This window comes from Aquarana catesbeiana, linkage group LG06 (assembly GCF_042186555.1).
Source record: "Aquarana catesbeiana isolate 2022-GZ linkage group LG06, ASM4218655v1, whole genome shotgun sequence".
NCBI lineage: Eukaryota > Metazoa > Chordata > Amphibia > Anura > Ranidae > Aquarana > Aquarana catesbeiana.
The window spans coordinates 397,960,519-397,978,497 of record NC_133329.1 but is presented as its reverse complement, the minus strand read 5'-3'; the positions used below and the strand labels follow the sequence as shown (position 1 = coordinate 397,978,497).

The window sequence follows — 17,979 nt, the reverse complement described above, 5'->3', positions numbered from 1 at the left end:
AAAAATCGCAGGAAAAACGCGGTACCAGTTTTTTTCGGCATTTCGCATTTTTCTGCTGCCAGGAGAGTTATGTTTAGGGGTGACCAGTGTACATGTAGCCTTACAGAAGTCATGTAGTTGACTGAGGCTTGGTAGAACGTTGCTTCATAGAAAGTCATGTTGTGCTAGAATGAGTCCTGATAAAAGCCATATTGTGGCATAGTAGTAATGTAGTAGTAGTAGATTGAGGCCCTATAGTAGTCATGTGTTAGTAGATTATAAATAAAAAAAGAGACACAAATGCTCCTGCGCTTAAAAAATTGCTGTTCGGCTGATTGAAAATAGATGTCTCCGATGGCCTAGCCACCGCATTTGGCTGTGCTACCACTCTCAACAGGTCACGGAACACCCAAATAGAACTCTAAAAAGAAAAAAGGGCGCATCGCACATTACCTTTGCGACAATTGTTTAATCTTTAAAAAGCGTATGAGACATACTCACAAACAAAGGTAAAAAACAAGCAAAATGTAAAATCTACCAGATGCTCGTCTAGAATGGTCCGCTGGCCAGTAACGTTTGTGGAAGGAAGAGTCTGATGCGTTTTGATGGGTGTCCCCTCTTCTTCAGAGATACTAGTAGATTGTGCCCTGATAGAAGCCATGTTGTGGTAGAATGAGGCCTAATAGAAGCGGTTACTACTGTATGGAAGCGATGTTGTAGTAGATCGAGGCCTGATGAAAGCCATATTTTGGTAGAATGAGGTCTTATCTAAGCTATGTTGTTGGTAGAACACCATCCAATAGAAGCCATGTTGTGGTAGAATGAGGTCTTATAGAAGCCATGATCAGGCAGAATGAGGTCTTTAAAAAGCCATGTTGTAGCAGACTGATGCCTTACAGAAGTCATGTTGTAGTAGATTGAAGCCTGGTAGAAGCCATGTTTTAGAAGAAACCACGTTGTGCGAGGAGGGGGATTGGGGGGACTTGTGCGAGGAGGGGGATTGGGGAGATATTTGCGAGGAGGGGGATTGGGGAATTTTGTGCTAGGAGGGGGGATTGGGGGGATTTGTGCTAGCAGAGGGGACTGGGGGGACTTGTATGAGGAGGGGGATTTTGTGTGAGGAGGGGGATTGGGGGGACTTGTGCAAGGAGGGGGGATTTGTGCAAGGAGGGGGATTGTGTTAGGAAAGGGGATTGGGGGATTTGTGTGACGAGGGGGGATTTGGGGGGGAATTTTTGCTAGGAGCAACGGCAGGACAAAATGTTGTCACCCCCTTGGTAGGCGGGGGTGACGCCATATTTTACCGCACCAGGTGACACCAGCCCTAGTGACGCCACTGGCTAGAATGAGGCCTAAATGTCGTGACTTGATTGGGCTCAGTGGAATCCATATTGTGAAATCTGGTGTGGTGGGACCAAAGTTGGTTTATGAAGCAGCTTACAGCCCTTCAATTTTTGAGGAACTACAAATCCCGCCACACCCTTCCACCCCACCATTGTCAGGGCACTCTGGTATTTTCAATTCTTCTACGGCTGGAAGGACGCAAGCTTTCAATAGCTGGCTTATATGCGTTTACATGAACTGGCAATCAGCACAGAGCAGCCGAGGAGTCTGCTCATTAAATAAGAACATTGAGATGTATGGCTGCTGAAGATCCTGGCAGGAAATGTGATCCGGACTCTGTGCTGTATCTGATGTCTTGTGCCAGAAGGAATGTGTTTACCTCCAATTATAAATCCTCTTATTAACAACTTATTGCTTCTGAGGAACATTAATAAATGGACATGACTGCGCGATGACATCATAGCGATATCGGCAGACCGGCTCTAGGACAGACCGATTAGATTAGGCGCACTGGATGCTGGTGTGCAGCACTGAGCAGACTGACGCTACTATGTGGCTGAATAAAGAGGAGCTGTCATTGATTACTTCAGCCTGTGCACCGAGACCTCACCTCCCCCCATTGAAAATCCGGACAAGCGTTGCTTTTTTTCGTTGTGTAATAAAGATCTTTAGTATAGAGCTGGTTTGATGCTTTCAGATGGCAAGTAATATTTTCTATTTTTATTAATATATTATAATTGCCTGCATTGGAGGGAATATGGTTGGATTTTCCAGGCCCATAACTCTCCAGCTGCAGATGCACAGTCCAAGGCAATCCCAGCTTGCCCATTCCTCAGCTCTGAGAAAGGGGGCATGTCCCCCGAAACACGTTAGCTTTCCAACCCCGTTTTTAGCAGCTCATTGCAACACAGGTGCATTGTGGACGTGCATTGGGTAGCAGTCGAAGTCAACAGCACCAACATGTGACTGGTGTGCTAGTGCATTGTGACTCCGTGCACAGTTACCACTATTACCGCCATGCAGGAAGTGTGAACTAGCCCTTAATGCGCTTTTTAGTATGATAATTTACTAAATTGTTCAAATTCCATTCCTAATGAGGTCATTATATAAGCATGTCCTTGGGTATGGAGTTAGAAGTAGCTTGTGAAAACATTCATGTAGCTTGGCGATGTAGCTTTGTGTCGTTACAAATCAAAATTCGGACAAAATTTTTGTTATTCGTAGATTCGGATGCATTCGAATTTCTGAAATCGCCAGAATAATGAATTTCAACTAATCCGAAATAAATTATAACAAAGCTAAATAAAATGATTCCTACTTAGGCTGCTTTATAGAATGGAATCTAAAAGAATAAAACAGGATAGCATAGAATAGAAAATGAAGGAACACAATAAAACCAAATAGAATAGAAATTAAAGGAATATAATAGAATAAAACAGAATAGCATAGAAAATAAAGAAATAGAAAAGAATTGAACAGAATAAAATAGAATAGAATATAAAGCAATAGAATAAAACATAAAATTGAACAAAAAAAAAAAAAAGAATAGATTACAATAGAATGGAATAAAATAGAATGAATATAGTTCCGAAATTTTAATTTCTAGTTTCGAATTTCAAATCTCGAAATTAGAATTTCAAATAAATTTAAAATAACTAATATACATAAGGTATCCAAATATACAAAGTGAAATCCAAAAAACGATCATTCTAACGTAACAAATGTGATGTAATAAAATTATAAACCTAAAGTGTTACTAAACCCAGGAGCCTGCACTCACTATATCTGGTCTCTCCACAGTACACAGAACATGGAAATACAATTATTTTAGTAAATATAAACTGCTAAATACCTTTTCTCATCAGCAGTATAAAGCAATCTTGGGACTTCTATCAGTATCCAGCCAAGCACTGGTTAAAGCTTGTAGGAGGAGTTCCCTGACTGCAAGACCCCCTGACCCTCTGTCTGGACAGTGCTGATTGGCCCTGTGCTGATCACATGCACCCTCCCAAGAAAAAAAAAAAACCTATCTAGCAACACACACCAAACTGAGCATGTGCAGCCTGACTCCATAGGCTCTGTGTTATTAGGAAATTATCAGGGGACAGTGGAAGCAGGGGAGGATCGGAGAAGACAGGATCAAACAGCTTTTTTACACAATGTGGAGGATTAACCCCTTAGGTTCCACGGTGAGTATAACAAACATGCTTTACTGCATACACAGACTGATTTTACTGTTGTGGGTTTTGTAACACTTTACCAAACAAAAATAAAACAAAATGAATGCTTCCCTTGTGCGCCTCTCTAGTGATGAGTATAGAATGTTTTTGATTAAGAACAACCAACCCTGAGGAAAGCCTCCCCCTTCCTCAGGGCCAACATGTGGTAGGCGATAGGGAACGCAATAGAAAAAAAAAAAACGGGGAGTGAATAGGATCCCTAGAAGGAAGAGAAGAAAATGCTGACTTCTACACAGCTGATTGAGCTCTGAGGCACACACACAGAATGAACAGGCTGCATGACTTCGATTCTACTCCAGCTCACACAGTATTGGCTGGCCTTTGTGTGACATATTACTGATCTACTAAAGCTACTAAAGTCCCTTTGAAGACCACATATATTAACAAGATCTTTAGGAAAAATAGACAGCCGGCAACTCAAAAAAACATCTGTGGATGTTTCAGGTTGCCGGCTATCTATTTTTCCTATTGCTTCAGTTTAGGTGTTCAGAAGACAGACCTGTACACCAAAACCTTACCGCCCTATTGGGAATCCAGACAAGTATTGTTTTTTTTGTTGTATAATAAAGATCTTTCTTATAGAGCTGGTGCAATGCTTTTAGATTGCATCTTAAAAGTAATATTTTCTATTATTATTATTTATTATTAAGTTATTGTTTGTATTGGAGGGAATACAGTTGGATTTTTCCAGGCCATAGCTCTCTAGCCGTGGAGACACAATCCAAGCCGATCCCAGCCCGCCCAGTCCTCATCCCCTGAGAAAGGGGGCATGTCCTCTGAAACGCGTTGGCTTTGCAACGGCAGCAACTATGACATCGCCTAAAGCTAGGAGTTGATTTCTGAAATGCTTGCACCTTCTCATGTTCATGAGTCTGTTTCTGGATCTTTAATAAAATTTGGTGGTGGTAATGCACTAGGTGTTTGTGCCATCCCGTGTCTTTTCAGTGTCTGTACACCCACTACTGATTTTGATGTTGTTTTTTTATATCTTAGAATCCTTCTCAAGTCTCATCATGTTCGGTTTTCTCCCCATGCAGGTGTTGGATTTCGGGTGGCCAGACCTCCATGCCCCGGCACTGGAGAAGGTGTGCAGTATCTGTAAAGCCATGGACACGTGGCTGAACGCCGACCCCCACAATGTTGTCGTCATTCACAACAAGGTACTTTTTTTTTTTCTTTTCTATCCTACAAAAACAGAATTAGAATAACAGAAAAGACTCAACATGGACAATGCACTTTGGATAGTGTAGAAGGATTTTTTTATTGTGGTCTATGTCACTACAAGAGAGATCCACCCTCTCGATTTTGTCCTTTTGGGACTGGGACATAAAGTGATTGGAGAACTAAAATTTAACAATTGTCAACCTAAACAAGAATAGGGGGAACTGTGACGGGAGTCACTTGGGGTGGGGGGGGGGGGGGGGGCTTGTGGATAACTGGATGAATATGGTAGCTTAAATCCGTAAGAAAAAGTTGAAGAAGTGAGAATAGTTGGAAAAGTAGGAATGGTTTTAAAATAAACATGAATTTCATTAAAAAAAAGTTTAACAAACACCACTAATGTATGAAAGATGTGGAATATTTAAAGGTTTTTTGAAAAGCTTTTTGATCATTAATCCCTACACCTAATGAGTGAGAGACAGTGTGAGAGAACCCTTCAAACCAGCCTTAATAAATCCACAACAGTACATGCTATCGAAACAGCGACTTCACCGTTAGAGACACACGGCCTTTGTGAACGTATCGGTCTAAAATTTAAGTTGATAAACCTAGAAAATGTGGGCATGTCAGCGATTTAAAAAAAAAGTTGGCTGTGCGTTTCGCTGGGAAATGTGAAGAATTTTATACAGGACAGTCAATGGTAGAAAGTGTAGAACTCTTGTCATTTGGAAGCTCAACCAGCCAAAAGTAAAAGGCGTATCACAAAACTGAGCACATTGCCTTAAACTAGACAAACATACCTACGTTTTGATGTATAAACTGTGTATGACAAGTAGATCTTGTGGGCGTGAGAGCAATTTATAGAGAAGGAACGAAGATCATTTTTTTAAGGCTCTGTGCTCTAGCTATGACATCATCCACTCTAAGCAGCCCAATAGACACTCTGTTTAATCGATAAAATTTCCTGAAATGATCTCTAAACTTAAACAGCTTTTTCACAAAAACTGTAAAAGATATCAAACTGAAAAGATATAGCCAGATAGCTGAATATTTTGTGAACATTTTAAAGTTTGTTTGGCGTCTGTAGGTGAAAGTATGAAGGAGCTGAAACTTTTGGGAGCGGAAGAAGATTTTAAGGATTTGAAGCATGCTCTCATTCACTACAAAGTTAAAAAAAAGTGTTAAAAAGCTTAATATTTTAAAAAGTATAAATAGTAGAAAAAAAAGTTGAAGAAGTCCCATCATTAGCTGAAAGAGCTGAACATTTTAAAAGTTTGGCGTCTGTAGGTGAAAGTATGAAGGAGCTATAACTTTTGGGAGCGGAAGAAGATTTTAAGGATTTGAAGCATGCTCTCATTCACTTCAATGTTAAAAAAAAAAAGTGTTAAAAAGCTTAATATTTTAAAAAGTATAAATAGTAGAAAAAAAAAGTTGAAGAAGTCCCATCATTAGCTGAAAGAGCTGAACATTTTAAAAGTTTGGCGTCTGTAGGTGAAAGTATGAAGGAGCTATAACTTTTGGGAGCGGAAGAAGATTTTAAGGATTTGAAGCATGCTCTCATTCACTTCAATGTTAAAAAAAAAAGTGTTAAAAAGCTTAATATTTTAAAAAGTATAAATAGTAGAAAAAAAGTTGAAGAAGTCCCATCATTAGCCGAAAGAGCTGAACATTTTAAAAGTTTGTTTGGCATCTGTAGGGGAAAGTATGAAGGAGCTATAACTTTTGGGAGTGGAAGAAGATTTTAAGGATTTGAAGCATGCTCTCATTCACTTCAATGTTAAAAAAAAAGTGTTAAAAAGCTTAATATTTTAAAAAGTATAAATAGTAGAAAAAAAAGTTGAAGAAGTCCCATCATTAGCTGAAAGAGCTGAACATTTTAAAAGTTTGGCGTCTGTAGGTGAAAGTATGAAGGAGCTATAACTTTTGGGAGCGGAAGAAGATTTTAAGGATTTGAAGCATGCTCTCATTCACTTCAATGTTAAAAAAAAAGTGTTAAAAAGCTTAATATTTTAAAAAGTATAAATAGTAGAAAAAAAAGTTGAAGAAGTCCCATCATTAGCTGAAAGAGCTGAACATTTTAAAAGGTGAATGGTTTTAATAGCTGAAAGTGTGCAGAAGTTACGCAGAGCCAAAAAACATACGGAATAATAATAGAATTAAAAAATAAATAAAAAACGAATAACAATAGTGGGACTGCTGAAGCATTCCCACTAATAAAGAATTAGAAGAAAATCGTGTTGCCGGCATTTCTTACTATTTTGATGTTCATGGGACGCAACAAGCCCGAGAACCACCGATCTTCAGCTCATTACTTTACAATTGTGCGGTAGAGCTTGGACGAGTCTTTGTCTACAATAATATGAGAGCCTACCTAATCCATTCAATGTGTCTCCAGTCAGGTTTGCCCGTGCACTACATAGCTGTCGGAAAATCTGACAAAATTTGCTGTAGGCCCATCTCCAGTTTTGTTTTTTCTTTTTCTTTCAGGGAAATCGAGGGCGCACCGGAGTGGTTGTGGCGGCATACATGCACTACAGCAACATATCTGCCAGGTATCTCACAGACAGCCTTTTAATTACCATTGTATCTTCATCATGGGCACCTCGAGGGTCCTAAAACCTTGGACCAACTGGGAATTGTTGCTTCTTCATAGTTCGGGGGCTGGAGTGGCCCGCCTTGCTCTTTTGTAAACTTGCACTGCAGATTATATGTTTTTTTCTTTTTTTTTTATATAACTAAACGTGAAAACCAGTCTTGTCTGGGAAAAGTCTGGGTATTATTTATGCTTAAAACTATACCCCAGGTAGATATGAGACACAAATTTATCCAGCTCTGTAATATTAATACATTATTCATTGTTGTTTTTTTTTTTTTTTTTAATTGCAATAAGTTTAAGGCTGAATTTGACCTGGGATCCACCTCTTGCAGTGCATGTAAAACAGAGCTGGAGTATGAGAGGAAGAAGCAGCACAAGGAGCCAACCAGTTCATGCGCTGGCTAAAGCAGAGCTGGAGTGTGAGAGGAAGAAGCAGCACAAGGAGCCAATCAGTTTGTGGCGCTGGCAAGAAAGCGCGCTGATAGGAGAAGAGAGCAGAGTGACGGAGAGATGAGCTCATCGCTGTGCTGCTTCTCCTTTCACTGTCCAGTCACAGTCTGGGGACGGGGGGCTCCTTAGGGTCAGAGGAAGTTGGTTGAATGATGCCGGTCATCAGACTGAGGACATGTAGGGGGGAAATCTCTGCACCGAAAGCTCCATGGAAAGCTGTTTTCTGGTCCTTATTTATTTTAATAGGTTATTTATTTTTATCTTATTTTTGTCTTCATTAAATCCCCTTAGTGCTGGTGTTTCCTCAGATTAGGCTACCCGTCAGAACTGGTAAAGGAAGTGACGTTCCGTCGCCGCCATCTCGCTACTCCCCGCACTCTTCTATAATAAGGATACAGTGAGAAGGCGGCAAGCGGACATCTTGTTACACCCACCGGAGTTTTGCATTTTACACTTCATTTTAACTGAGTTTATCTAGTGAAATACAGGACTTAGGTGTCCTTTTATGAAACTGAGATCAGCGGCGATCCCGAGTCTCACCGCTGATCTCAGCTCATTACCAGTTTATGAAACTGAGATAATCAGCGGAGAACATGTTCTCCGCTGATTATTTCAGCACAATGAGAATTTGTAACTGACTTCACAGAAACGGCCAGTTTATGAAGGTGCGATCTCAGCACCTCACTGGCGATCTGTGACAGAATTCTCACTTTCTGATTCACCATTTCAGAAGTGGAGAATCAGAGTGAGAAGAATGAAACTGGCTGATATTCTGGAGAAAGCAAGAAGTCTTTTGACTTCTTTCTTTCACCAAACAGTCAGAGCACACCTTCCCCACCATTACACACCCCAAAACCAGCAGGATAGGAATTTATAGTGTGTGTATATATATATATCTATCTATATATATAGATAGATCTATATATATAGATATAGATATATATATATATATCTATATCTATATATATAGATATAGATATATACATATAGATCTCTCTCTCTCTCTCTCTCTCTCTCTCTCTCTCTCTCTCTCTCTCTCTCTCTCTCTCTCTATATATATATATATGTGTATATATATATATATATATATATATATAGATAGAGATAGATATATATATATATAGAGAGAGAGAGAGAGAGATATATATATATATATATATAGAGAGAGAGAGAGAGATATATATATATTTTTTTTTTTAGATGTTCACGTCTCTGGCTGGGTTCACACTTGTGCGATGCGTGAACCAGCGTGATTCCTGTGCGGGTTTTCACATCGCACCTACATTGACATCTGCGCACCACTGCGGGTGTCAATGGAAAGTTAATGACACCCCCAGATCATTTCACAGATCGCAGTGCGAACTATGTAATGGTGCAGGAATCGGATCGCATGGGTGTTCACACCCATGCGATCCGATTCCAGTGCGGACCAAATAAAGGGTCCTGTACCATTTTGGTGCAAATGCAATATGATTTAGGGCCAGTTCCCACTGCTGCGGTGTCCGAGATCGGAGGTGATTCGCACCGCACTGCAGTGCAAAATCACATCCGATCTCTGTGCGATGCGATTTCAGCCATACAGATAGTATTGCTAAATTTGCATTGCCCTCGGACCAAACTCTTACAGGACCCTTTTTTTGGTCCACAGCAGAATCGGATCGCATGGGTGTTCACACCCATGCGATTCGATTACTGTCCGAGTTTGCAGATCGCACTGCGATATGCGAACTGATTTGGGGGTGTTGTTAACTTTTAGGCCCAGTTCACACTTGTGCGATGCCGGACATCGCACAGGCATCGCATGTAATTCGCAGCACACTGCCATTCACATTACATGCGATGTCTGTGCGGTGCGATATCAGCTGTACAGATAGTATGGCTGATATCGCACCGCATTCGGTGCAAACACGCACAGGACCCTTTTTTCTGTTCGGACCAGAATCGGATCGCATGTGTGTTCACACATATGCGATCCGATTCATGTCCGGACTGTCAGTTCACAGTGCGATATGCAAGCTGAACTGGGGGTGTCGTTAACAATGTATTGACACTCCCCAGCGATTCGCATATGGCAGTGTGAACTGACATGCGAGTCGGTGCGATGCGGGAACCCGCAGTGGATTTGCAGTGTTCTCGCATCGCACCAGTTTATCAATTTTTATGTTTATCTGTAATGAAATATATTTTATTTTAATTTATTAATAAATATTTATACTTGTATACTTTATTAAAATTATTTTTTTAATGATTATAAATGTATTTTGCATTTATATGAATGGTGTATAGCTGCATTACATATGTGCATTACATTCATTTACTATACACCATTCACATTAAATAGGGACATGTATGATCTTTAAATATTGATAAAAACAATGTTTTTTTTATAATTAGGTTAATGTATATTGTGTAGGGGGAATTTAACTTTATTATTTTATTACTATGTTGGGGAATAATGTGTGCTGATTTGTGTTACACTTTGTATTTTATGGTTCCTCATACTGTAATCCCGCTATATCACACGAGATTATAGTGAGAGGAGCCGTTCTCAGGAGTTCCCGGCGTTTGTAGATCGCTCCTCAACTCAACATGAGAAGAGATCTACACACTTTCATAAACAGGCACTCAGAGGAGAGCGATCTCCTCTGAGAATGCCTGAGAACTGAAAAGCGGTATTTTACCGCCCTTTCATAAAAGGACACCTTAGAACTCCGGGTGACTGTTTAGATGTTGAATTTTAAAAGCCGCGGCGAGCCTGCGGATCTCACAGGTTCGTTAATCTGACAGAACACCGCTGCTTTTAAAATTCAACACCAAAACAGTCACCCGGAGTTCTAAATCCTGTGTATCACTTTATAAACTCAGTTTACCTAAAAATAAGTGTAAAATGCAAAACTACGGTGGGTGTAACAAGATGTCCGCTTGCCCCCTTCTCACTCTATCCTTACTGTGGAGGAGTGCGGGGTGTAGCAAGGTGGCGGCAACGGAACGTCACTTTCGTTACACATTCTGATGGGTCGCCTAATCTGACGAAACACTGGCGCCTCCCGGCCCTTTAAAAGGTTTTATGATGCCGGGAGGCGCGGCTTAAGATAACGCGATCGCTGTCACGGTGGTCGCGTGGTTCGAAAAAACTGTGTTACGGTAACTGTGCTGTGAGCGCACAGCGCGCATGGTCTCTGCACGGGTGTATAGGCAGCAGTTCACGCAAATCTGAGGCCCCCTCAGCACTAAGGACCAGGCGCCAAGAGGCCACATATTTGCGTACGGCCGGCGCTAGGGGGTTAAGGGAAGAAATTTGTATATTTTCATATCGGTATCTCGATTTATTAATACAGAGTTTGCCTTTTGAATTCATTTTTGAGATGACACACATTTTTACAAGCTTACTTTTCCACGTTTTTAGTATATTATATTAAAAATACTTGTTTGTAGATTGGCCACTAGAGGGCGATCCTAGTGAGATAAAATAACACACACTGGGGTTGATTTATTAAAACTGTGCAAAATCTTTTGCCAGCTGTGCATGATAACCAATCGGCTTCTAGCTTCAGCTTGTTCAATTAAGCTTTGCCAATATAACCTGGAAGCTGATTGGTTACTATGCAGAGCTGCACCAGATTTTACACTCTCCAGTTTTAGTAAATCTCCCCCATAGTGTCCTTCAAAATATTATTATGTTGTGCACGGAAATACTGTATAGTCAGACTAAGTTATAAAAAGCTAAACCAACGGGGCAAAAATAAGTCTTCCTTACAGAAGGCAGCACAATTGGCCATTAAAGACAGTGACGGGACAAGGTCATGTAGAGCCCGGGGCAAACATGCCAAACCTTCCCCCCCTCCCCCCAAGATGTATGATTATGTGTCAGCAAAAATCCCCCCCCAAAAAAATCAAGCTTCAACCTGGATGTTCCCCCTAAACATAAATCTCCCCTCCTCCCAGTACAAATCCACCCCCCTGCTAAAATCCCCTCTCCTGGCACAAATCTTTGACCCCCCCCATCTCCCCCAGCTCAAATCCTCTCTCTCCACACATGCCCCCAGCAACCCCCCCCCTCATAGCGCAAATACCCCCCCAATCATCCCTACTAGCATAAATCCTCCCCTCCAAAAAAATCGAACATCAACCTGCATGTTCCCCCTAAGCATAAATCTCCCCCTCCTCCCAGTGCAAATCCACCCCCCTGCTGAAATCCCCCCTCCTGGCACAAATCTTTGCCCCCCCCATCTCCCCTGCTCAAATCCTCTCTCTCCACACATGCCCCTAGCCCATCCTCCCCCCCCGCCACACGAAAAAACTCCATCCACCTAGCACAAATCCTCTACCCCTCAAATTTCCCCTCAGAGCACAAATCTTCTCTCTCCACTCCAAATACCCCTCTCGTAGTGCAAATACCCCCCCCCCCCCAATCATCCCTACTAGCATAAACCCCCCTCCTACCATATTACCTTTTCTGGCACACCCCAAATCCCCCCACCTAGAACAAATCCCCCTTCACCCACCCCAAAATATATGATTATGTGTCAGCGAAAATCTTACCCCCCCCCCCCAAAAAAAATCGAGCATTAAACCTGCATGTTCCCCCTAAGAATAAATCTCCCCTTCCTCCCAGTTTAAATCCACCCCCCTACTAAAATCCCCTCTCCTGGCACAAATCTTTGACCCCCCCCCATCTCCCCCAGCTCAAATCCTCTCTCTCCACACATGCCCCCAGCAAAACCCCGCCTCGTAGCGCAAATACCCCCCCCCCAATCATCCATACTAGCATAAATTCCCCCCCCCAAAAAAAAATCGAGCATCAACCTGCATGTTTCACCTAAGCACAAATCTTCTCTCTCCACTCCAAATACCCTTCTCGTAGTGCAAATCCCCCCCCCCCCAATCATCCCTACTAGCATAAACCCCCCTCCTACCATATTACCTTTTCTGGCACAAATCCCCCCATCTAGAACAAATCCCCCTTCACCCATCCCCCCAAATCACCGCTCCCAACACACCTCCCCAAATTTCCTCTTCTGGAACAATTCTTACACCCTGCCCCCCCCCCAATCTCCTGGTGGTGCCCCCCCACCTCATATGATAACACAGTGCCCAGGGCAGCTGCCCCTCCTGCCCACCCCTTGTCCCGACCCTGCTTAAAGAGACCCTCGTCACCAGAGCGTTCATTTGGTCTTCCCAGTATATTATGTGTGCAGGTAACATATTTTCCAAAAGCCCCGAGACTACTGCTGGGTGCCCGATTATGGATGTGATGTCAGCAGCCCTATCACTCCGATCGTCTGACTCCAGCATGACATCCATAGTATTCTCTTCAGGATGATCGTTCTGCTTACGGTGCTGTGTAGCAAAATAGAGAGTTTAGCTACACGATTCATCAAACTTGCAGGAGCACTTAAGGTATGCTAAACTGACACACAGCATTGATTGAGACACCACTTTAGCATGCCTTAAGTGTTTTTGAAAATGGATGAATCAAGGTGATTGTTTTTATGTAAAACGCCAACCTGCACTTAGCATAATAGATCTACAATCCTGGAAGATTCTCCCCCCCTGTGTGAAATCCCTTTTAATTTTCTCTTTCTTTCTCCACAGTGCAGATCAGGCTCTGGACAGGTTTGCAATGAGGCGCTTCTATGAAGACAAGGTTCTTCCGGTCGCACAGCCGTCTCAGAAGAGGTCAGTACTTCTGTGGTTAGAAGAAGCAAACTTTCATCCTATGTCCTGGCTCCGAGGCGTGTCGATCACACTGCTAGTGACAGATCTTTTCTCTTTGATGCACATACGCTATATTGTCAAAAGTATTGGGACACCTTTACACACACATGAACTTTAATGACATCCCAGTCTTAGTCCGTAGGGTTCAATATAGAGTTGGCTCACCCTTTGCAGCTATAACAGCTTCAACTCTTCTGGGAAGGCCGTCCACAAGGTTTAGGAGTGTGTCTATGGGAATGTTTGACCATTCTTCCAGAAGAGCATTTGTGAGGTCAGTCACGGATGTTGGACGAGAAGGCCTGGTCCGCAGTCTCCACTCTAATTTATCGCAAAAGGTGTTCTAGCGGGTTGAGGTCAGGCCAGTCAAGTTCCTCCACCCCAAATTCGCTCATCCATGTCTCTATGGACCTTGCTTTGTGCACTGGTGTGCGGTCATGTTGGAACAGGAAGGGGCCATCCCCAAACTGTTCCTACAAAGTTGGGAGCATGAAATTGTCCAAAATGTCTTGGTATGCTGACGTCTTAGGAATTCCCTTCACTGGAACTAAGAGGCCCAACACCTGAAAAACAGCAGGCCAGTTAAGTTCCTCCACCCCAAACTCACTCATCCATGTCTTTATGGACCTTGCTTTGTGCACTGGTCCAAATCATTGGGTGGAGGGGGGATTATGGTGTGTGGTTGTTTTTCAGGGACTGGGCTTGGTTCTTTAGTTCCAGCGAAGGGAACTCTTAAGGTGTCAGCATACCAAGACATTTTGGACAATCTCATGCTCCCAACTTTGTGGGAACAGTTTGGGGACGGTCCCTTCCTGTTCCAACATGACTGCGCAGCAGTCCACAAAGCAAGGTCCATAAAGACACGGATGAGCGAGTTTGGGGTGGGGGAACTTGACTGGCCTGCACAGAGTTCTCACCTTCGGGATGAATTAGAGCGGAGACTGCGAGCCAGACAAAGGCTCTTCTGGAAGAATGGTCAAACATCCCCATAGACACACTCCTAAACCTTGAGGACAGCCTTCCCAGAAGAGTCCATAAAGACACGGATGAGCGAGTTTGGGGTGGAGGAACTTGACTGGCCTGCACAGAGTCCTGACCTTCGGGATGAATTAGAGCGGAGACTGTGAGCCAAACAAAGGCTCTTCTGGAAGAATGGTCAAACATCCCCATAGACACACTCCTAAACCTTGTGGACAGCCTTCCCAGAAGAGTCCATAAAGACATGGATGATCGTGTTTGGGGTGGAGGAACTTGACTTAGATAATGGTTTAAAACATACATCTCAATGCCTGGTACCAATTTATAAAGAAGACAGAAGTTCAATTTCCTTCTGCTGACACAAATATCTTTTGTTGTAGTGCTGTATTAAAGGGGGGGGTGTGACACCATCGCTGTGCTGCACCCCAAAAGAAGGAACTTCATTGCAATGCTTTGTTATGTAATTAGCAAATGTAAAAAGCTGGTGGTACATCGATACATTGTTGACATGAACTGATCACAGTCCTATCTAAGACATTCAAACACTTTACAAAGACTGCATTCCCTTTAAATCTTGTTTATGTGATGTATGGGTAAACATGGCCAGAAGAGGGCAGCGTTCGATAAAAGGTTTCCTATAATTCTTGTTCTCAGCCGAAATGCGCCAAAACCTATATTGTTGGATGAATCAATATTTCAAAGTGAAGGCCTGCAGTCCTCTAGGTATAAAATCCCAGTGATATAATCAGTAAATTATATATATGGAGACATGAGCTAAGCCGCACACCGCTCTCTGTAGAATAAGAGACTGAGAGCTTGGAGCGCACTCTGAGCAGAGCAAGCTCCGCCTCCCATGGAAGAATATGTGTGGCGTGTGAGTGTTAAAGCCCGCCCCCTCTTTGTCGCACATATGTGTTACGTGCAAGACAAGAAGTTAATGAGCAAGCGGTGTACATGACTAGATATATGCTATTTGTTTCGAATGTATTTTTTTGACGCAATTCAACAAATTTGTTAATTCGGAAATATTGGAATTAACGAAAACCCATTTAATGGATTTTTCCTAAAACGAAAATTCGGAAATTCGAAAATCCAAAAAATCAGAAATTCAAAAATCAGAAAATCAGAAATTCAAAAACTTGAAAATTCAAAAATCCGAAAAGAAGAATGAAAATTCAAAGAACAAAAATCTAAAAATAAGAATGAAAATCCAAAAACCCCAAAAATTTCTAAATAATAACAAACGAATAATATTATTAATAATAATAATAATAATAATAATAATAATATTATTATTAACTATTACTAACTATTAAATTATAGGTATTGGAATTTCCTTTCGAATTTGGCTGTTGGTGAACGTAACGAATACAAATTTATCTGAAGTTACAAATTATCTGAAATAATGAATGCTGCATCTAAACAAATAGAATGTAAAACATTAATAGTAATAAAAACTTTATATTATTTGTTAAATTTTATTAAATTAAATTTTGTTCCATTCATTTAAATGCAGCATTTGTTATTTCGGATAATTCACAACTTTGGATAAATTTGTTACGTTCACTAACAGCCAAATTTGAAGGGAAATTCCAATACCTATAATGTAATAATTAATAGTTATTATTTCGGATTTAATAGTTATTTCGAATTTCTGAATTGCGAATTTTCAAATTTCGGATTTCCAAATTTTCGCATTTTCGAATCATCGGGTTTTCGAATTTCATTCATAACTGTTGACCCGAAAAAAAAATAAAACAAACACATTTTTCGGCAGCGAACATGTCTAGACCTGGCGCCAGCTTCTGCTTCTTGTAGTTCTCTACAGCAGAACTCAGACTGGGGGAGGGAGAAGCAGCACAATGTACCAATGAGCTGTGCTGCAGTGCAAAGGGCAGACCAGAGTGACAAAGAGGTAAGCTTATCAGTGTACCACTTCTCCTTTCACTGTCCAATCACAAGCTGGGGGGGGGGGGGGACAAGACCTGTGAGTGTTACTGAACTGCAGCAGAGAAAAAAAAAATACGGTCTGTGCTGTACGGCGGAACTGTGCAGATTTCAGAACTATATGAACAAATCTTCAATAGCTCCCATATTCAAATTTTACCTGTGACCAGACAACAATTAGGGGGTGCCGCTCAAGGTGCCAGCCAAGTCCTCTCCTGGGAGCGCTGGCAAGGACAGAGCTCATCCCAGCTCCAGTGATACAACAGACAACAAAAAAGGTCCTATGCACCGCACATCACTGCAAGACCCCGTGGATATGTGAAAAGACAGCCTCAGCCCGGGCTCCGTCTAACGTGTTTCGTCCTGCCCCCAGAGCTTAATCCTGGTGATCATAATTAAGCTCTGGGGGTGGAGTGAAACGCGTTGAGGTGGGCTGAGGCTGTCCTTTCACATATCCGTGGGGGGTCTTGCAGTGATGTGCGGTGCATAGGACCTCTTTTTTTTTTTTCTGTTGTTTAAAGTTTACCTGTCAAGCCCTGTGGATTTAGCCTTTTGTGTCCCACTGAATTGGTTTGTCTTCCTCCGGTCTCCTCAGGTATATCCATTATTTCAGCGGCCTGCTGTCCGGTGCCATTAAGATGAATAACAAGCCCTTGTTCCTCCACCACGTCATCATGCACGGCATTCCGAACTTCGAGTCCAAAGGAGGTAAGTCCCGTCATCCACCAAGAACAAATGTCTCCATCATAACTCTCTCTGTACATCTCCAACCAGAAACCTTTTATTAGAACCCCCTAGATGATACCATAGGTGTGCCCAGCCCTTTACATTAGGGTGTGTATGTATGTGTATGGTCCGTTGGCATGGACCATAGGGTGAGTACATGGATTGAAAACTGGCTACAAGGGGCGAGTTCAGAGCAGGGCCGTATTTTCAAGTGGGCACAGCCCAGGGGCCCAGATGCACATGGGGCCCCATCAGGGCCGGACGGATCTAGAGCGAAGGCGTTGGAATTGCCTCCGCTCCGCTCGCCGTCACACACAGCCCACACACACTCCTCCTAACCCCGCGCCTGTGATAGACAGAATGCGGGTCTAATGCTGGAATGTGTTCTGTCTATCGCCGGCGCAAGGTTAGGAGGAGGCGGGGCTGTGTGTGATGGTGAGCGGAGCAGAGGCAAGTTAGCTGTAACAGCGGCTATCTGCTCTGTGATCTCTGGCTCTCCTCTCCTTCCTCTTCCACTATGAGTCTGCAAGGGGCACAGTGAGGAGTTATACTTTAATTCTTGAGAGTAGGTGTGAAAATTGGGACAGGCTTGTAGGGGCTCCAGTGCATTACTTTGCCCAGGGGCCCATGATGCTGTTAAGATGGCCCTGGTTCAGAGGGTGGTGATAAATGGGGAGTACTCGGAATGGTCAGGGGTGGGTAGTGGGGTCCCCCAGGGTTCTGTGCTGGGACCAATCCTATTTAATTTGTTCATAAACGATCTGGAGGATGGGATAAACAGCTCAATCTCTGTATTTGCGAACGATACTAAGCTAAGTAGGGCAATAACTTCTCCGCAGGATG

General features: G+C 42.4%; 1 protein-coding gene across 12 annotated transcripts in view; it reads left to right on the top strand.

Annotated features, from left to right (window-relative positions):
- The window catches only part of TNS1 (tensin 1), a 673,270-nt gene that overhangs the window by 471,042 nt on the left and 184,249 nt on the right, over positions 1 to 17,979 (top strand). For all 12 annotated transcript variants that reach the window (XR_012245040.1, XM_073634389.1, XM_073634393.1 and 9 more), the window contains 4 exons: positions 4,601 to 4,723; positions 7,212 to 7,276; positions 13,366 to 13,449; positions 17,006 to 17,118. Coding sequence is in view for 11 of the 12 variants with exons in the window: in XM_073634389.1 (XP_073490490.1) it covers positions 4,601 to 4,723; positions 7,212 to 7,276; positions 13,366 to 13,449; positions 17,006 to 17,118 (385 nt within the window). In the remaining variant the exon portion in view is untranslated. The remainder of the gene's footprint in view (positions 1 to 4,600; positions 4,724 to 7,211; positions 7,277 to 13,365; positions 13,450 to 17,005; positions 17,119 to 17,979) is intronic.